At 48.0% G+C, this 21,863-nt stretch overlaps 1 protein-coding gene across 1 annotated transcript in view; it reads right to left on the bottom strand.

Annotated features, from left to right (window-relative positions):
- Positions 1-21,863, bottom strand: part of PCDH15 (protocadherin related 15) — a 2,681,631-nt gene that overhangs the window by 1,135,566 nt on the left and 1,524,202 nt on the right. The window contains exon 13 of the mRNA XM_069240977.1: positions 17,892-18,041. Within this exon, the coding sequence (XP_069097078.1) occupies positions 17,892-18,041 (150 nt within the window). The remainder of the gene's footprint in view (positions 1-17,891; positions 18,042-21,863) is intronic.

The raw sequence follows: 21,863 nt of genomic DNA, 5'->3' as shown, positions 1-21,863 counted from the left end.
CCTTTGCAGAGGATATTTTCCAGCATGTGACTATCCAAACTGATAACAATAATGGTTTTCATGTTCCTCAAATGTATTGCTGACATCACAGTAAACCAACAGGGACACTCAGTAACATGAACAAAAAATGAGAGAAGCATTGTGCCCAGACCATATTACTATTTAACATAAGAGCCCTGCTGATATGACAACATAAATTCAATAGTGCCCCAGTCCATGTGTAAATCCTGGATCCCTGGTATTACTAAGCAGAACCACTGTGTTAAAGAGAGTTCTGTGTTCTTAGTTGTTAAAAATTGAGTCAATGGTTGACTGGGGTGATAGCCAGGGTTAAGCAGCAACAACATTCCTAGTCGCAGTTAGTTACAAGCAAACCCTAAATTAACCTGCACTCATTCTCCTGGTAGCTTAACGCAGATCAGTCAGGCTTAAGTTAGAGGCAATGTGTAAACGGTTTGTGCAATACTTCAAACAGTAAAATGGTGAAAAAACACACAAAAATATTTCTACACCAAGTTAGAAAGACAGAGCTTAATGTAATAAATAAAACAAGACCATAACGACAAAAGTCTAACTAGTAGAACCTGAGATGTGAATTTTTTAAAACTAAACTGCATTATAACTCTAAACGCACAAACCTTGTCTATCTGGTTGTTTCGGACTGGGTTAAAGTCAAAAGTTCAGGATGACCGTGTTGGAACCAAGGTTGGTACAGTCCCAGGTAAGTCTTTCTGAAGGTTTAGTTTCTCATGCTTTGTACAATGAGTGCTGTTAGCATTGGAGAGAGCTGTAGGCAGCAAGGAGAGTGTCACTGGCAGTGGTCGCCATGATGCAAGGAGCAGGCTGGACATAGTGGACAGGTGGGCTGAAGCTTCACTATGGTGCTCTTCTGCAGTGATCAATGCTTGCTCTGCGAGGAAACGGATGTACTGTGCAAGCGGCATAGTTCCAGCATGTACGGGCCCATTCGTGGATATAAGGATCCCAAAAGCTTAAATATAAGAGCTGAAGAGCCACACTAAGGGTCAAGTACTTGAGGAGCACCTCTTGGGAATCAGGAACTCACTGAAGACGGTGATGGCAGGTAAGATGGCAGCAGGCAGAAGTTCAGCACAGCAAGGCAGCAATTCCTTGTAGAGCAGCAGTCCAGAAAAGTAGCAGTCCTTGTAAAAGCACAGCAGTCCTTCTTCCTAGCAGAGGGTGCACTAGTCCAGAATTGTACTGAAGTGGTGGTGGCTGAGGTTGTTCTATTATGCACAGCTGTGCCTTTGAAGTGGTGAGGAGCTTTTAGTAGCATTAAGTTGAAGTGCTGTGGCTTCAGCCTAACTACAGGGGGCATGCAGCCTTTTGTGTGAAGACAGGACACAACCTATTCAGGTATACCTGAGGCTAGGCCTGGCTCCCCTCTCCAGTCCTGCCATTGTTGGCCATTCCAGGTACATTAATGTGCCTTTTTGTGTGGCTGTCTAAGTGGAATACGCAAAGCCTAACTGCCTACTACACCCAGTCATGTGACCAGAGACAGGATGCAGGCACCAAATGGCTAAGGCAAGAAAATTACAACATTCTAAAATTGGCATTTTTAGATTTGTGATTTAAAATCCGACTTCACCATGTCAGGATTTTAAATTAGGATTCCAGAGACATCAAACATGAGTCAGTTATGCTTTCGATTTGGAAATAACATGTATAAAATGAAACGAGGCAACTCGAATGTTATCCTATGAGAGAGAAAAAATGTAGAATTTTTCACTACCAGGACACGTAAAACTTAAAAAAACATGTCCAGGTTTTTAATTGCACTTTGCCCTGCCATTGGTACTGTCCAGGGCCTACCTTAGGAATGACATATGTGCGTTACAAAGGAAGGCTTAATCCTGGCAAAAGGTATATTGTGCCAGGTTTAGATGTCAGTTTAAAACTGCACACACAGGCTTTGCAGTGGCAGGCCTGAGATATGCTTAAAGGGCTACTTAAGTAAGCGGTACAATCAGTGCTACAGACCCACTAATAGCATTTAATTTACAGGCCCTGGGCACATGTAGTGCACTTTACTAGGGACTTATAAGTACATTACATATAGCAATTGGTTATAAGCCAATGTTACCCTCTTTTAGGCAGAGAGCACAAGCACTTTAGCACTGGTTATCAGTGATAAAGTGTGCAGAATCCTAGGGACATCAAAAGCAAAATCAGCAAAAACAGGAGGTCTGAAGGCAAAATGTTAGGTGGAAATCATGCAAAGGGTGGCAGGTCTAACACTGGTTCATTCAGATTATAAGAGTTCTAGGGGTGGTCTACCTCAGATTATTCAGAATGTCTAACAGTACCAAGCTTGGCAAAGATTATATAATGGAAGTATCACTCCACTCAAGGTGAAATAATTGGCATGGTGAACACAATCAATCACATCATTGGCCAACACTCTCCATAAACTACTGAATTCTGAATTAGAATTGATGACCTAATTCAGAAGAAAAATATAAACAGTAATGTTCTATCAGATTACAAGAACCAGGAAAATAAGATCAGCAGCTGAGATCACCTTAGAATGCCTGATATGGTTACAGTACAGACTGAACTTCTTAGCAATTCTGAGAAGAATGTTCCACACACATAGGGTCCTAACTATCACATGAAAACATTGTTCCAAGTGGAATAATCAGCTACACACACACACACATACACACTGTGAGAAAGTAGCCTCTTTCTAGCCTTGTTACCCCCACTTTTGGACTGTTTGTGAGTATATGTCAGGGTGTTTTTGCTGTCTCACTGGGATCCTGCTAGCCAGAGCCCAGTGCTCATAGTGAAAACCCTATGTTGTCAGTATGTTTGTTATGTGTCACTGTGACCCTGCTAGCCAGGACCCCAGTGCTCATAAGTTTGTGGCCTATATGTATGTGTTCCCTGTGTGATGCCTAACTGTCTCACTGAGACTCTGCTAACCAGAACCTCAGTGGTTATGCTCTCTTTGCTTTCCAAATTGTCACTAACAGGCTAGTGACCAATTTCACCAATTCACATTGGCATACTGGTACACCCATATAATTCCCTAATATATGGTACTGAGGTACCCAGGGTATTGGGGTTCCAGGAGATCCCTATGGGCTGCAGCATTTCTATTGCCACCCATAGGGAGATCTGACAATTCTTACACAGGCCTGCCAGTGCAGCCTGAGTGAAATAACGTCCACGTTATTTCACAGCCATTTACCACTGCACTTAAGTAACTTATAAGTCACCTATATGTCTAACCTTCACCTGGTGAAGGTTGGGTGCAAAGTTACTTAGTGTGAGGGCACCCTGGCACTAGCCAAGGTGCCCCCACATCGTTCAGGGCAAATTCCCTGGACTTTGTGAGTGCGGGGACACCATTTTACGCGTGCACTATACATAGGTCACTACCTATGTATAGCGTCACAGTGGTAACTCCGAACATGGGCATGTAATATGTCTAAGATCATGGAAGAATGGCATTGGGGAGACAATTCCATGATCCTCCGGGTCTCTAGCACACAACCCAGGTACTGCCAAACTGCCTTTCCGGGGTCTCCACTGCGGCTGCTGCCAACCCCTCAGACAGGTTTCTGCCCTCCTAGGGTCCAGGCAGACCTGGCCCAGGAAGGCAGAACAAAGGATTTCCTCTGAGAGAGGGTGTGACACCCTCTCCCTTTGGAAATTGGTGTGATGGCTGGGGAGGAGTAGCCTCCCCCAGCCTCTGGAAATGCTTTGATGGGCACAGATGGTGCCCATCTCTGCATAAGCCAGTCTACACCGGTTCAGGGATCCCCCAGCCCTGCTCTGGTGTGAAACTGGACCAAGGAAAGGGGAGTGACCACTCCCCTGACCTGCACCTCCCAGGGGAGGTGCCCAGAGCTACTCCAGCGTGCCCCAGACCTCTGCCATCTTGGATTCAGAGGTGTGCTGGCACACTGGACTGCTCTGAGTGGCCAGGGCCAGCAGGTGATGTCAGAGACTCCTTCTGATAGCTCTTACCTTTCTTACTAGCCTATCCTCCTTCCTAGGTAGCCAAACCTCCTTTTCTGGCTATTTAGGGTCTCTGCTTTGGGGAATTCTTCAGATACCGAATGCAAGAGCTCACCAGAGTTCCTCTGCATCTCCCTCTTCACCTTCTGCCAAAGGATCGACCGCTGACTGCTCAGGACGCCTGCAAAACCGCAACAAAGTAGCAAAGACGACTACTGCAACCTTGTATCGCTTCATCCTGCCGGCTTTCTCGCCTGTTTCCTGGTGGTGCATGCTCTGGGGGTAGCCTGCCTCCTTCTTGCACCAGGAGCTCTGAAGAAATCTCCTGTGGGTCGACAGAATCTTCCCCCTGCAACCGCAGGAAACAAAAGACTGCATCACCGGTCCTCTGGGTCCCCTCGCAGCATGACGAGCGTGGTCCCTGGAACTCAGCAACTCTGTCCAAGTGACTCCCACAGTCCAGTGACTCTTCAGTCCAAGTTTGGTGGAGGTAAGACCTTGCCTTCCCACGCTAGACTGCATTGCTGGGTACTGTGTGATTTGCAGCTGCTCCGGCTCCTGTGCACTCTTCCAGGATTTCCTTCATGCACAGCCAAGCCTGGGTCCCTGACATCTAACCTGCAGTGCACAACCTTCTGAGTTGTCCTCCGGCGTCGTGGGACTCCCTTTTCTGACTTTGGGTGGACTCCAGTTTACTCCTCTTCTAAGTGCCTGTTCTGGTACTTCTGTGGGTGCTGCCTGCTTCTGTTAGGACTCCCTGACTTTCTGGGTGCACCCTCTGTCTCCTCATTCAAGTGGCGACATCCTGGTCCCTCCTGGGCCACAGCAGCATCCAAAAACCCTAACTGCGACCTTTGCAGCTAGCAAGGCTTGTTCGCAGTCTTTCTGCGTGGGAACACCTCTGCAAGCTTCTTCACAACGTGGGACATCCATCCTCCAAAGGGGAAGTTCCTAGTCCTCTTCGTTCTTGCGAAACACCAAGCTTCTTGCATCTGGTGGCAGCTCCTTTGCACCCTCAGCTGGCATTTCCTGGACATCTGCCCACTCTCAACACTGTTGCGACTCTTGGACTTGGTCCCCTTGTCTTACAGGTACTCAGGTCCGGAAATCCACTGTTGTTGCTTTGCTGGTGTTGGTTTTCCTTGCAGAATCCCCCTATCACGACTTCTGTGCTCTCTGGGGGTTGTAGGTGCACTTTACACCTACCTTACAGGGTCATGGGGTGGGCTATTTTACTAACCCTCACTGTTTTCTTACAGTCCCCGCAACCCTCTACAAGCTCACATAGATCTCTGGGTACATTCGTGGTTCACATTCGACTTTTGGAGTATATGGTTTCTGTTGCCCCTATACCTAGGTGCTCCTATTGCAACCTATTGTAACTTTACACTGCTTGCATTACTTCCTTTTGCTATTACTGCATAATTTTGGTGTTGTGTACATATATCTTGTGTATATTTGGCATCCTCATAGTGAGGGCACTCACTGAGATACTTTTGGCATATTGTCATAAAAATAAAGTACCTTTATTTTTAGAATATCTGTGTTTTCTTATGATATTGTGCATATGACATCAGTGGTATAGTAGGAGCTTTGCATGTCTCCTAGTTCAGCCTAAGCTTCAGCCTAAGCTGCTCTGCTATAGCTACCTTCTATCAGCCTAAGCTGCTAGAAACACCTCTTCTACACTGATAAGGGATAACTGGACCTGGTACAGAGTGTAAGTACCCCTTGGTACCCACTACAAGCCAGGCCAGCCTCCTACACACACACACACACATACATTTTAAACAAACAAAAACGTGCATTGCCATGTTTGAGAGCAAAATACCTATAACAGACATGAAGCTAATACATGGGCTACATAGGGTCACTCATCCATCCCTTGAATAGAATATGTTGTTTAGAATAGTTTAAAAGATAAGCAACTTTGGGGGTCATTCCAACCCTGGCGGTCGGTGTTAAAGCGGCGGCTAACCCGCCAACAGGCTGGCGGTTAAAAAAATGGAATTCTGACCCTGGCGGAAACCGCCAACAGAGACCGCCACATTAACACTCCGCCCGCCACGGAGGGACAAACAAACAGCGCGGTGGTCACCGCCAACAGACAGGCGGGAGTCAATGTACCGCCCACCCTATCACAACCCACCAATCCGCCACCTTTTCCGGTGCGGTAGCCCCGCCGATAAAAACACGGCGGAAACAGACATTTCAAACGGAAAACGCTCACCTCCATACACCCCAAGAGGAATCTGGACAGCATGAAACCCGAACTACACATCCTACCAGCTATTGTATTCCTGCTCCTCTACCAGGAGCACGAACGCCGGCGCAGAAGACTACGGTGAGTACTGCACCTACGACATAGGGGAGGGGGGAGGAGAAAATATTACGGGCACACATACGCTACACACCCACCACCACCCTCACCCACTACAACACACACATCAATGCATAGCAATACATCACTGTTACAACCCCCAAACCCCCCGGAAGAATGCAAAGACAAAATGAAATGATCATAAACAGTCGAATATATTGTATTATTGTCATATAAAAATATCACACATTTAAAACTAATATATACATAAATATTAAAAGTCCGATACTTTTAGCAGTCATTGTCCGTGGACCACTGGGCCCAAATCACATGGGCAAGGCCCACACAGGATACCTGACACCAACGGAGAGAACACTGCAGGGGCATCAGATAGAAAAACTACAGGCACCTCAGGGGGAAGGGAAGGGGGGGCACCTCAGCCACATGAGTACATGACGCCAGATCCACGAGGGGCCTCCATGGCCACTGTCCCATCCTGGGGAGTGCAAAGCCACAGTCTCTTAAGTCCATACTGTGGGTGGCTTGCCCACTGTACCATCCTGGGGAGTGCAAAGCCACAGTCTCTCAAGTACATACAGTGGGTGGCTTGCCCACTGTACCATCCTGGGGAGTGCAAAGCCACAGCCTCTCAAGTGGATGACAGTGTCCACTGGTTCTGGAGGGGGACTGGTGCCCAGAGTGCTTCGTGCAGCCCTGCCCGACACAGATGCGGCACTGTCCCTTCCCCCAATGGGCCAGCGGTGCTTGAGATGAAGGGCCCAGTGCAGCGGTGCTTGAGACGGCGGTGCCCAGCGGAGCGGTGCTTGAGATGAAGGGCCCAGTTCAGCGGTGCTTGAGACGGCGGTGCCCAGCGGAGTGGTGCTTGAGATGAAGGGCCCAGTGCAGCGGTGCTTGAGATGAAGGGCCCAGCGGAGCGGTGCTTGAGATGAAGGGCCCAGTGCAGCGGTGCTTGAGACGGCGGTGCCCAGCGGAGCGGTGCTTGAGATGAAGGGCCCAGTTCAGCGGTGCTTGAGACGGCGGTGCCCTGTTCAGCGGTGCTTGAGATGAAGGGCCCAGTTCAGCGGTGCTTGAGACGGCGGTGCCCAGCGGAGCGGTGCTTGAGATGAAGGGCCCAGTGCAGCGGTGCTTGAGACGGCGGTGCCCAGCGGAGCGGTGCTTGAGATGAAGGGCCCAATGCAGCGGTGCTTGAGATGAAGGGCCCAGTTCAGCGGTGCTTGAGACGGCGGTGCCCTATTCAGCGGTGCTTGAGATGAAGGGCCCAGAGGAGCGGTGCTTGAGATGAAGGACCCAGTGCAGCGGTGCTTGAGACGGCGGTGCCCAGCGGAGTGGTTCTTGAGATGAAGGGCCCAGTTCAGCGGTGCTTGAGATGAAGGGCCCAGTTCAACGGTGCTTGAGATGAAGGGCCCAGCGGAGCGGTGCTTGAGATGAAGGGCCCAGTTCAGCGGTGCTTGAGACGGCGGTGCCCAGCGGAGCGGTGCTTGAGATGAAGGGCCCAGTGCAGCGGTGCTTGAGATGAAGGGCCCAGCGGAGTGGTGCTTGAGATGAAGGGCCCAGTTCAGCGGTGCTTGAGACGGCGGTGCCGTGTTCAGCGGTGCTTGAGACGGCGGTGCCCTGTTCAGCAGTGCTTGAGACGGCTGTGCCCAGCGGAGCGGTGCTTGAGACGGCGGTTCCCTGTTCAGCGGTGCTTGAGACGGCGGTGCCCAGCGGAGCGGTGCTTGAGTGAAAGGGCCCAGTTCAGCAGTGCTTGAGATGAGTGTCCAGTGCAGCGGTTCCGCCCCAGGCAAGGATGTCACTCGCCACCTGACATGTGGCTGGCGGGGCCTTCCTGCCCATCTGTCTGTTGGTTTGCAGGGCCCTCCTGGCCTGCCGTTCCGGGCCTCTGGGTGTCCTCCTGCACACCTGGGATGGGGCTGGTGGGGCCCTCCTGGGCAGCTGGGCTGCTGCCGGACTTGTTGGGCGTGCTGCCCTTCCCACCCTTCCCTGGTCGTCTGTGGCCCTTTCCCACCTTTGGCGGTGTGCCAGGTGGCACTCCACTTCCAGCCGGAGCCAGGGTAGGGATTTTGGTCCCTGGTGTCCTTGGCCTCTCGCGCCGGGCACTGGTAATCTTTGGGTGTTTTTCCAGGGGTGGGCTGGCCGTGCCTTGGCTCCTAGCAGAACTAGTTGCCCTTGAGGGTGGGGGACTCCACAGTCCTTGGACAACAGTCTTGATAGGTCCTGGTTTGGTGGTGGCTGAGGTGCTGATTGCAGTCTTATGAGATGGACGGGGTGGTGTAGTGGGTATGGGAGTGGAGGAAGAGGATGTGGTTGTAGGAGTGTGAAGTCTGGTGTCTTTGGGTGCAGGTGCTTGGCCTGGAGGCTGTCGTGAGGTGGATGGCTGTTGGGTGGGTGGCTGCCTGCGTTTGTGTGGTTTGGAAGAGGGGGTGACAGACACAGTCGGAGAGGACACAGGGGACGTGTAAATGGTAGTGGGGGTGGTGACTGCACGTGTGCGGAGTGTTCTGGTGGGTGTGCTGGTGATGGACGTAGTGGCTGAAGATGTTGTGCATGCAAGTGTGAGTGGAGATGTCACAGGGAGGGAGGAGGGAGACGAGGAGGAGGGGGACACAGTGGAGGCAGTGGGTGTTGGTGTGTCTGCATGTGGATGTTGCTTGTGTGAATGCTTGTGTGATGTGTGGTGCTTATGTCTGGATGAGCTTCCCTTGGGTGTTGAGGTGTGTGCAGGCTGGTCTGTAGGTGTGTCTGGGATAGGCAGAGGTACAGGGGATTGGGTCTGGGTGGAGGAAGTTGGAGGGGGGAGGCTAGAGACAGGGACAATTGCTGCCGTCAGTGCTGAGGCCAGAGCGTTGAACGATCGCTGATGGGCAGCCTGACCCGAATGAATGCCCTCCAGGTATGCATTACTCCGGTGCACCTCCCTTTCTACACCCTGGATGGCATTCAAAAGGGTAGACTGCCCAACAATGATGGTCCTCAGGAGGTCAATGACCTCCTCACTGAGGGCAGCAGGGGTGACAGGGGCAGGGCCTGAGGTGGGGAGATGCCCCCTTTCCTGGGTGAGCGGGCACGGGGCAAACGCTGAGGGGCTGCTGGGAGGGCGGTGCTGGTGCGCTGGGTGGCGGCTGTACCGGTTGTTGCGGGGGGCACGGATGTTGCCGCCACCACACGGGAGCTCCCTTCAGAGGACGAGTCGCTGCCACTGACATCAGCACGAGTCCCTGCTGTGGAGCTCCCCTCGCCCTCCGTCCCACTGGTGTACTCAGAGTCCGTTGCATGGCCCTCCAGGGCCATGTGGGATGCAGCTCCCTCATGCTCTAATGCCACTTCTCCTCTGCCTGATGATGCTAATGCACACATGAACAGGAAGACCACAAAAAAGGGGGGGGGGGGAAAGAAAGACATGTTGAGTGCATGCATAGCCAACACCGTTGGCGGAGAGGACAGACACAGACGCCCCCTGCACTACGCCGCGCACTTGGGGTCCACTACTCAATCAGTGGGACATGGCCTACAAGCCCATGGACGACAACTGCACACATAGATGACACAGGGCCATGAATAGCTGTACTTGGCACCCTACAGAGGTGGGGGCGGGGGCACAGGGCCATGCCTTACGGAGGGGGCTAGCCTACAGAAATCGCCCTGGCATAGGGATACTCACAGCCCACCTCCCCCACCCAGACACCTCCACTGCGCGCAAAGTCACCAGAATGAGAGTGTACTCACCCCCTTGTGTCTGCTGTGATGTCCTCACGCGCCCATCCAAATCGGGGTAGGCCACCGCCAGGATCCGGGACATCAGGGGGGTCAATTGACGACTGGCACCCCTCCTACGTTGGGAGGCCATCCCCAGCAGAGCCTCCGCCGTCTTCCTGCTCCCACATCGGATGTCCTCCCACCTCTTCCGGCAGTGGGTGCCCCGTCTGTTGTGGACCCCCAGGGTCCGGACGTCCTTGGTGATGGCACGCCAAATAGCGACTTTCTGGTGGGCGCTGACCTATGTGACATGTACAGGGGGAGAAACAAAATTATCACCTTCTGCATGCTTGATGTGAGTGGCTCCCCATCCCCACCCTTGCCATGTGGCCAATGCTCTCATCTGTCATCTGATCCATGCCTCAATCGCTCCCCTCCCCACCATCTTTCATCCACCCGAGTCAACCCAGGCATTGCCCACAAAGCATGGTCCCAGTGTACTTACCTGTTGGTCTGGAGGACCGTAGAGTAGCGCATACTGGGGGAGGACCCCATCCATGAGTTTCTCCAATTCTTCAGAAGTGAAGGCAGGGGCCCTTTCCTCAGGCGCAGCAGCCATTGTCTCTTCCAGACCGAGGTCACAGCAGCACTTGCAGTGTAGGTCCTCTCCTGTGGAAGATCAGGTATCGAGTGATTAAGTAGATAGAAAATGGCGGTCACGCCCACGGCGGTGCGTACCGCGACCGCCGGCGCACATCGTCATTGGCTCCTGAAACCCATAGGGTTCTATGTTAACCAATGTGGCTTTGCGCTGCGTTCTTCGCAGCCTACCGCCACGGTGTGCCACGCCAGCGCATTGACCTCACATCCCATTGTCACACTTCACAGGTCAGGCAGCCGCCATTTCAAGGGCCCACATGGCTTAATTTCTACTGCGTCACACATACCTAGGCCTTTCCTCAACACTCATACAAACCATTCAATGCATAGTGAATCGTGTTGTGTGCAAGCTGTGGGAACGTACCTGTGGGTTGATTGACTCTGTGCTCGCTGTTGTCCTTCCTAGGCACCGTCCGCTGGGCAATGCGAGGAGATGGAGGAATCTTCCCGTGTACAGACCGCTGGTGTACCTGTCGACAATGGAGGAACGACATGTCATTCTGACATACAGGCTTGACCGAGCCACTATACATGAACTGTGTGCCCAACTGGAGGCAGACCTGATGTCACCCATCCGCCAACCCACTGGGATCCCCCCTCTAGTGCAGGTGCTGTCAGTACTCCATTTCTTAGCAAGTGGGTCATTTCAAACAACAGTGGCAATATTATCAGGGATGTCTCAACCTATGTTTTCCAAGGTGTTGTCCAGAGTGTTGTCTGCCCTGCTGAAACACATGCGGAGCTACATCGTTTTCCCTGAGGTGGGGGATTTGCCTACAGTGAAGGGTGATTTCTATGCCCTTGGACATATCCCCAACATCATAGGTGCCATTGATGGGACACATGTGGCTTTGGTACCCCCCAGCAGGAGTGAACAGGTGTACAGGAACAGGAAAAGTTATCATTCGATGAATGTACAGATGGTCTGTTTGGCAGACCAGTACATCTCCCATGTTAATGGCAAGTTCCCTGGCTCAGTGCATGACGCCTACATCCTGCGGAATAGCAGCATCCCGTATGTGATGGGTCAACTCCAGAGTCACCGGGTGTGGCTATTAGGGGACTCTGGTTACCCCAACCTGTCATGGCTATTGACCCCAGTGAGGAATCCAAGGACCAGGGCAGAGGAACGTTACAATGAGGCCCATGGGCAGACTAGGAGGGTGATCGAACGCACCTTTGGCCTCCTGAAGGCCAGGTTCAGGTGCCTCTATATGACAGGTGGATCCCTAATGTACTCACCAAAGAAGGTGTGCCAGATCATCGTGGCCTGCTGTATGCTTCACAACCTGGCTTTGCGGCGCCAGGTGCCTTTTCTGCAGGAGGATGGTCCAGATGGTGGTGTTGTAGCAGCTGTGGAGCCTGTGGAGAGTGAAGAAGAGGAAGCCGAAGAGGACGACATAGACAACAGGAACACAGTAATAGAGCAATACAGGTAAGAGTACACACCGGCATATTACATTTACTTAAAGACTCCTACCTCTCTACTGTCTGACTTTTTCCCCCACTGTATGGTAACTGTGTTGTGACTTTCCCTTCCGTTTTCAGAGCTGTGGGCCCCACTGCGTGACATCTGCTTTGTTTCCCCATGGACTACAGCTGTGTGACAGAGGTTTGTTGGCATCACAATGTGAATAAAAATGTTGGCACTGTCATGTCTAATACATTTGTTAAAATCACAGACAGACTCCAGATTGTTTATGTGCAATAAATGTGTTTATTCAAGTGCTCTAATTTGGATGGGTGGTTGCAAATCGGTGAGGGGTGATGGTGGAGGATTGTCCATGGCAGAGTCCAGACTATCAGGTTCACAGGTGCATTGTCCAAATAACTGTGGGAAGTGGAGCAGGGGCAGTTTAAGGTTGGACAGGGTGACAATGTGGGACAGTGGGATGACAATCAGGGCGGTATCCTTTGCTGGCGGGGGTCTTGACATGTTACTCTGTCTTCTTACTGGATCTCAGGGCCCGCTTGTGGGGTGGTTCTCCTTCTGCAGGGGGTGGGGTTCTGGTGGCCTGTTGGTCTTGTGTCGGGACCTCCTGTCCACTAGTGCCGGTGGAGGTGGTAGCCAGTTCTTGGTCCATGCTAGTGACAGGGGCCCTTTGAGGGGCCACAGTGTTCCGCAATGTGGTGATTAACTCATTCAGGGCCACTACGATGGTACCCATGGCGGAACTGATGTTTCTTAGTTCCTCCCTGAACCCCATATACTGTTGCTCCTGCAGAAGCTGGATTTCCTGAAACCTGGCCAGGACCGTCGCCATCGTCTCCTGGGAGCGGTGGTATGCTCCCATGATGGAGGAGAGGGACTCGTGGAGAGTGGGTTCCCTTGGCCTGTCCCCCCCCTGTCGCACAGCAGCCCTCCCAGTTCCCCTGTTTCCCTTGGCCTCTGTCCCCTGGACCGTGTGCCCACTACCACTGCCCCCAGGTCCCTGTTGTTGTAGGGGTGGTGGGTTAGCCTGGGTTCCCTGTAGTGGTGGACACACCGCTGATTGACGTGTCCTGGGGACAGAGGTATGGGCCCGCTGGGTGGGTGCTGTGCTGGTGTTCCCAGAGGGGGGAAGGTCTGCTGTGGCCTGTGACTGTCTGAGGGGAACCGACTGTCCCGAGGTCCCCGATGGACCGGGCTGGTCATCTAGATCCAGGGAGACAGAACTGCTGTCATCACTGTGGGCCTCTTCTGGGGGTGGAGTGGACATTTGTGGACCCTCCTGCGCGGTGACCTGGCGTTCGGGTCCTGCAGGGGTATAAAAGTATGGTTATTGCTTCTGTGTGTGCCAATGGCGTGCAATGGGTGGGTGCCCGTGTACCCCAGTGCTGGCATTCCTTTGTGGGGGCTGTTGTGACGGTGTTTTGGGGGGGGTGATGTGTATGTGCATTGGGCATGCTTTGGTGATGGGTGTCCATGCTTTGGGGCCGCATGCAGGGCTAAGTTTTGGGATGGGTGGGTTGTGATGGTGAGACATTTGCAAGGGGTAGTTGTGATGGGGTGGGGGTGAGGGTGGGGGTATGAGTTAGCATGCAGGTGGGGTGGGGGGGATGAAGTAGTGAAGATGAGACTTACCAGAGTCCATTCCTCCACCGACTCCTGCGAGGCCCTCAGGATGCAGGATGTTCAAGACTTGCTCCTCCCATGTTGTAAATTCTGGGGGAGGAGGTGGGGGTCCGCCACCAGTCCGCTGTACTGCTATGTTGTGCCTTGATACCATGGAACGCACCTTCCCCCGTAGGTCGTTCCACCTCTTCCTGATGTCATCCCTATTTCTTGGGTGCTGTCCCACAGCGTTGACCCTGTCGACTATTCTGCTCCATAGCTCCATCTTCCTGGCAATGGTGGTGTGCTGCACCTGTGTCCCGAACAGCTGGGGCTCTACTCGTACGATTTCCTCCACCATGACCCTGAGTTCATCATCTGAGAACCTGGGGTGTCTTTGAGGTGCCATGGGGTGGTGTGGATGATGTGTGGGGTGGAGTGCGTAGTGATAGGTGGGGTGCTATTTAGTGGTGTGTTGTGTGAGGTGCGTTGAAGTTCTGTGGGTATTGGTATTGTGTGCCTGTGGATGCTAGGTAGTTGACTGTGGTGTCTCTCTCTGGCCTTCTCTCAGAATTTCTGGTCGTAGGGGTTTGTGGGTGATGTGGGTGTGTGTTTTATATTGTATTGGGTGTGTGGGAGTGGTGTGTGTATGTGTATCAGGTGTGTGTATTTCGAATTGGCCAATGTGGTAGTGTTTTGTACGAGTATGTGTATTTCGACCGCGGTGGTGTGTACCGCCAATAGAATACCGCGGTTGAAAGACCGCTGTGTGGATTTGTGGGTCGTAATGGCATGGGCGTATTTCTGTTGGCGTTACGGTGGAGGTTTGGTCATCGCCAGTTTATCGCTGACCTTTGGTGTGGCGGACTTTTGTGGATGTCGGTATTTTGGCGGTTTGCCTGTTGTGGGTCAGAATGACCGTGGAGGTTTACCGTGGCGGTGTTATGGCGGTCTTCTGTCTGGCGGTAAGCGCCTTTTACCGCTGAGGTCGTAATGACCCCCTTTGTCTCCTATCACATTTTTCTGATGTAAAGAAATGGACACTATTAACATGAATCCAGTTCAAATAAAATGTTAAAAAATACTTGGGCTTTCTTGAGCAATATGATGTAATTCTTTAAACTCAGAAACTTTAAAATTCTCTAAACTCAGGATTCCATGTTTTGGATCACAAATTATGGAGGTGGATCCATCAAGCTCTCACTAACTGCCACTAGGGTACTTCAACAAGTTTCCCCAGGGTACTTCAACACAAAATGCATGAGAGTGACCACAAATCAAATTCTGTGATAGATTTGGGACATCCTGCTTGAGGATTTCAGCACGTACTGTATGTGGCAAGTCTAGCACAAGTAGGCCCTTTCTTCAATGTAGCTGAACACTACAACACTGACCACAGTCCGAGAAATACATTCTCAGCTGATTGCATCAATGAAAGCCTATTCCTCTAGGCCTTTCACTGCTGTCTAATTTTTCTTCCAAATATTTCCCTTCTGCAATCATTCAGAATCAGGAATATTTATCTAACAATTGTATATTACTTCTCTCTCCACATGAAATAGTTCTCTTATATGGAAATATAGGTATTGAATCTGTATGTGATCTGCCATTGTCTCTCTGGTAACATGTTTGTATGTTACTATGTCTAGCCAAAATATTTAGTTCAGAGAATTTGGTACAATTGTTTACTGTAAATATATCAGGGGATCTGAGTCCTCTCTCTGTTTCTATATGGAAGTAACAGAAATGAAAGAAGGACACACGCACACAGGGGATCTGCACACCCGCGTCAGACGCGCTGATGTGGCTATTTAATTTTGGGTCATAATTCGAAGAAGTGCAATAACAATTTCTAAAGGTAGGTGGTCATAATGTAATCGGAACCTGAGCTGTTCAAACTGTGTGGATGTACTTTCAATTTATTTAGTTCGAATACCACTGGTTAAACTTTGGCAGATTACTTACCTGTAAGTTTTGGTGTTTTATCTGGTCGAGGAACGATCCTGGCTATGTAATGCACTTGTATCGGGTTTCTTTACGTTAAGGATACCCGTTAACCGTAATATAAATCTCTAGCAGGAGTGCTATGATATAAATATAGATATAGCCATATCGGTTTTCTGACTTTGGAAATATTGACTGTGTTTACACATTTTCATTCTGAATTTCACATACTCCAGTGGCTACGAAGTTAGGTTACTGTGGCGTGTTACTCTGAGGAGACATTGGCAATTACCTACAGGATGATTAATAATGTTTTGTCTCTGATACTCTGGACAGATGAACTGCAAATCATTGGTGTTGACCATGGGCACATTGTTTTAAAACCAATATATCAATAATAATTAGAGAATTTACTTTTGGAAAGAAACAACTACTCCAATTATTAAGGTGAGTGACATTGAACTTATTGGGCACTAATCACATGGGCATGTGTACATATAGGATATATATTATTGGCCAATTCAGTTAGTACCTATTTGGGATCAGCACAATTCACATGGTTATTTCTAGTTTCTGGGCACATGGTCGCTTTCTGCACAACATTTGGTATTGATTTCCTTTTTATATATTATGCAGGAATGACGTGTCACATCAATGTAAGTGAGCTTTATTAAATTTTTATGCTATCAAACGATCACCCATTTGACACCGCATGGTTATTCATATTACTATCAATATTATTACTTAATTTTTACTTTATTTATTTGTGTGTTATATATTATTACAGCCCTGATTAAGTCATAGGGGAAATATCCCGGACAAAACACGTGTTGGCTGGATTGAGAAATGCTCAAAGGTCAAACAGGTTGAGACTTAATGTGAAGTCTACTTGAATTTAATCTGTTGAATTATGAAATACGATTCACTGGACTCTGTATGAACTGATAGTGGATATAGCGGATGCCAATTGGGCATGCATATGGACGAATGAATAATTACAATAAAGGTGGAACTGTTGCTGTAACAATGGTCATATATTAGATAATCAACTAAATATATCTACTGGTTGGTTGTGTGCCAGGTAAACTTGTGACATTCTTTCTCTAGAAATTGGTGAAGAATTACTCCAGTAAAAGGTTGCCATAACTCCCCTTTTGTGCTGGAAAGAGAATTGAACACCCCTATTTTTGTGTAGTTGTAGGAGAAGAAGTTTCTTCATGGGGGAATGCTTGCCATCAATTACCTCAACAAGACATTTACTGTGCACATAACTTCCCTTTTGAAAAAAAATGAATGCCATCTAACACTGTGAGTAGTGTGCTTGCACAACTAAAACTGGTACAGCTTTCAAGGTACACTTCTGGGAAAGATGAACCTATATTGGAAACCAGAATGAGGCATCTCTGAAGACAATCAAAGAAAAGAATCACAAATATCATGAAGGATACTGCATGACCTACTATATTGCCTCAACTATCCTCACAAACCATTGCTCTTAACTTTTTACAAACCGTAGGCAGCATCACATGAAATGAGCACTAGTGCTATTTTGAGGCTGGTTTTAGCAATAACTTTATGCTGACTGGTAAAGAGATTAATAAGTGATATTGTAACACCTTAGAAAGTGTGATAAATGGTTCCTTATCTCAGGACCTTTAAAGACATGTGCTATACTTGGCTGGAAATGTTGAAACATTTATTAACATCTCTAAAGTAAGAAACAGAACATAAGAAAATATTATACACATTGCAAAATAACAAACTTAAAAATAGGGCACAATACAGCATAACATCAAATCAGAACATAGCACAACACCGAATGTGCAACACAACAACTTTATATTGCAATACTGCAGCACAATAAACACATCAGCACAAAACAACATAACAAATCACCACTACAACACTATGCCACACAACAAACATGGTCAAACATTCTTGCTACACATTCTCACCTCCAGAAATATACATTCATAATATGATAGTGACAGGTGTTTGTAATAAGGGCTGCCTTACTTGCAATCAAGGGCATGTACTAATGTCTATAAAAAATGTCTTGCGGTCCAGACCCATGACAGTGCCAATAGTATAGAACACAAGATTCATTCTGACCCATATTTATGACATCAATATAAACCTTCACTCAAATGATCCCATTATTTTCATAACTCATTGAAGCACTTAAGAGGAAACTAATCTTCATAAAATAGGAAATGGACTTTGGGTTACCATAATGATGACATCACCAGGCTTCAAATCAGTGTAGATCTTGACACTGTACGAGATGTTGGAGAAGGTAGGAGAGTTATCATTTGCATCAATCACCAGGATATTGACTGTGACCGGGACACTCTCTTGTGTACCATCAGATGCCATCATCTACAACAGACAAGAAAAAATTTAGAGCCCACTTTACAATGAACATGATTAAGACAAATATTGAACATAGGAACATTCTTTTTTTCTAGGTATAAACATTAGAAAAGACACATGGGCATACACCCATGACTAAAATTTACTGCAGTGTTTAGCCCATCATTTGTAGCGCATATTTATTTGTCTAAGGAGACCTCTACTCCTAATGCATTTTAAATACAGAAAAAATCATATTACTTGCCCTACATTGTGAGTGAATAATTAATTTGAATGAATGATTGAAGTACTTACAGAACATAAATAATGAACTAGTAAGTGTGTTCATGAAGGAGGAAAGTTGGTAGTGCAGTGATGTAATGGAAGAGCCAAGTCATAAGGCCTTTGTGAACCTTCATGGAATTGATTTTTGAGTGTAAGTTGAAAGGAAAAGTGTTCCTTCATTTAGGGTCAAGATAAGAATTTTTGCTAGTTAACCTTATACAGCTAATGTGGGAAACTGAGAAAAGTAGAACATTGAAGTTGGACACTTTCTGAGCAACCACATATGTGAAATCCATGACTGTACAACACTTTGCCCTGTTATCTAAAAATCCCAGTTGCAAAAGCACAGGGCTATAAAGGTAAGTTGTTTCTGCACTTACAGTCAATGTAACTGCCTGAGGATAAATATGGAGCAGTGTGGGGTCAGAGAAGAAAAGGCCCATATTAGCAAGGTTCAGAATAACCTGTAAATACAAGACAGAGTTTCTCAAAAGTCCTAAATGTAAGGAATTGCAATAACCCATTTTCAATAGGATGGTGACTCAAACCTCTAAGCACTGTGAGTTGGAAGAAAGCAGTGGAAACACTTTGTGTAGCATGCAAAGATATTAAAACATGTAGCTCCAATGGTGCTAATCTGTTTCTTAAAAGAAAGATTTACATCAAAGAAAATGTCCAAGTTTCTAGTTCACTGCCTTGGGGATGGGGTGTTGTCCATTTCTGATGGTTACCAGAATGGGGACCACATCAAAGAGGTTCCTCCACAAAGCATTAGCCAAGCTTTGTCACAGTTGAGCTTAAGTGAATGTTTTTTCATCTAGGTCCGTACTTTCATCAGGCAATCATGAAAAATCTCAGGAGAGATAATGGATATTACTGCAAATGACCCAACAATTTGAGTGTCACCTTCAAAAGACATAATTGAGAAACTGAGATTGTGAATGAAGTCCACCACTGTGGTTAGGCAGATATTAAAAATGAGAGGGCTCAATGAAGAGCCCTGAGAGACTCCAAATATTAATAGTTTTGATTTTAAACACTGCAGTTTCATGATTACGGCTTGGGATTGACTGAACAAAAAAACATTTTAGCCATTTCACAGACTTGGCCTCAGATTTCAACAGCCAGTTACAGAGTCGATCATTGGAGACAGTTTTCAAATCTACGCTTAAGTGGAATAAAATAGGAGCTGTACTGTCTCCTTGATCCAACAAGGTGTGAGTATTATCTTTGACTGCTAGCAGTGTAGTCTTTTTGCTGTGTAGTGTTTGAAACCCTTCTTCAGCTGCACTCAAGATATTGCTGACTTCTTTGAAAACCATTATTTATTGATTCACTTCCTTTTCCACAATATAAGAAGGGAAGGGAAGAACAGAAATGGGATGATAAATATTTTATATTTTCCAGACAGCATTTGATTTCTTCAACAAACAGACAACTAACACAGTCTTCAGAGAAATACAGAATATAACCAGTTATAACAATTCAATGGTAAGACAGAGAAGCCCCAAGATACTAGGCTTACAAACTAACTGGAAAAGGAGTGCCAGTCAGAGCTCTGTGGAAAAGCCTGGCTTAATTTTTCACATAGATGTTTTTGTCACAGTAGATTGGATGGAAAGGGCTGGGGTAGGAAACTAAATATTATTTGAAAAGCTGTGAAGCAATATATGCCACTGCTTACATATATTATATTTAGAGATGTTTTGGGTCAAGAATGTTTTTAACTATCTTGAGCACATCTCTGGTGGCAGTATCTGCTGATTGAACTCATTCTACTTTTCCTGTACAATATTTTAAGGTTCTATGGGCAGCATTTATGACCCTGTCACACAATGCAGTGCAGCACTCCAAGTTGCTTTGCTGTACTGCATCACAGGGAGATAGAAGGAAAGCACCATATCTACAAAGATATGCACTTTCCAAACACAAAACAACTTTTTAGCTGGAAAGTAAATTAAGAAAAAATGTTTTGCCCAGTTTTGCGTCACTTTTGTGATGCAAACCCAGCGTAAAAGATTTATAAATTTGGCCCTTATTTTGGGAGTGTCGGTGTTAGACAGGATGGTCACCCCTAACCTTTTGCCTGCCTCCCTCCCTCCACTTTGTAGATAACGTTTTTGCTAGTTTTAAGACTGCTTACCACTGCTAACCAGTGCTAAAGTGCACATGCTCTCTCCCTTTAAACATGGTAACCTTGGATCATACCCAATTAGACTATTTAATTTACTTATAAGTCCCTAGTAGAGTGCACTATAAGTGCCCAAGGCCTGTAGATTAAATGCTACTAGTGCGCCTGCAGCACTGATTGTGCCACCCACTGAAGTAGCCCCTTTACCTTGTCTCAGGCCTGCCATTGCAAGGCCTGTGAGTGCAGTTTCACTGCCAATTCTAATTGGCATTTAAAGGTACTTGCCAAGCCCCAAACTCCCCTTTTTCTACATATAAGACACCCCTAAGGTATGCCCTAGGTAGCCCATAGGGCAGGGTGCTGTGTAGGCAAAAGGCAGGACATGTACCTATATAGTTTACATGTCCTGGTAGTGTAAAACACCTAAATTCGTTTTTACACTGCTGTGAGGCCCCCTCCCTTCATAGGCTAACATTGGGGCTGCCCTCATACATTGTTTGAGTGGTAGCTGCTGATCTGAAAGGAGTAGGAAGGTCATATTTAGTATGGCCAGAATGGTGATATAAAATCCTTCTGACTGGTGAAGTTTAATTTAATATTACTATTTTAGAAATGCCAGTTTTAGAAAGTGAGCATTTCTCTGCACTTAAATCATTCTGTGCCTTACAATCCACGTCTGGCTGGGTTTAGTTGACAGCTCCTTGCGCATTCACTCCGACACACCCCAAACAGAGGATACTCAGCCGCCCTTGCATACATATTAATTTTGAATGGGTCTTACTGGGCTGGGAGGGTGGAGGGCCTGCCCTCACACAAAGGACTGCCACACTCACTACTGGGACCATGGCAGACAAGATTGAACTGAAAGGGGACCTGGTGCACTTCTGAGCCTCTCTTTGAAGTCTCCCCCACTTCAAAGGCACATTTGGGTATGTAAACAGGGCCTCTGCCCCTTCCAACTCAGACACTTCCTGGAGAAGAAACTTGAACCAGAACCTGCATCCTGCCCAGAAGAACTGCCTGGCTGTCCAAAAGACTCACCTGACTGCTTTCTGTGAAGGACTGCTGCCTTGCTGTTGCCCTGCTGCCTTGCTGCTCTCTAGCTGAGGTGAAGAAGTGATCTCCAAGGGCTTGGATAGACCTTGCCTCCTGTTCCCTGAAGTCTCAGGATTTAAAAGACTTCATCTCTACATGAAGGACTCCTTGTGTGGCAAAATTCGACACACAGCCTGCCAGAAACAGTGCACAGCCTGCACCGTGGTGAAAATTTCATTGCATGCCAAACTGGAACAATGCAGCCCGACTTCGCAACAAGAAGATCGAAGCAGCACCAGCGTAGCAACCAGAAATTCGACACACGGCACACTGAATCGACGCACAGCTGAGCCGGAACGATGCAGCCCAACTTCCAGAGAGGAATAAGCAATTCATTG

This window comes from Pleurodeles waltl, chromosome 6, assembly GCF_031143425.1.
Source record: "Pleurodeles waltl isolate 20211129_DDA chromosome 6, aPleWal1.hap1.20221129, whole genome shotgun sequence".
Taxonomy (NCBI): domain Eukaryota; kingdom Metazoa; phylum Chordata; class Amphibia; order Caudata; family Salamandridae; genus Pleurodeles; species Pleurodeles waltl.
Note: the sequence above shows the minus strand (reverse complement) of the source record. Positions and strands in the feature narration are given on the sequence as shown.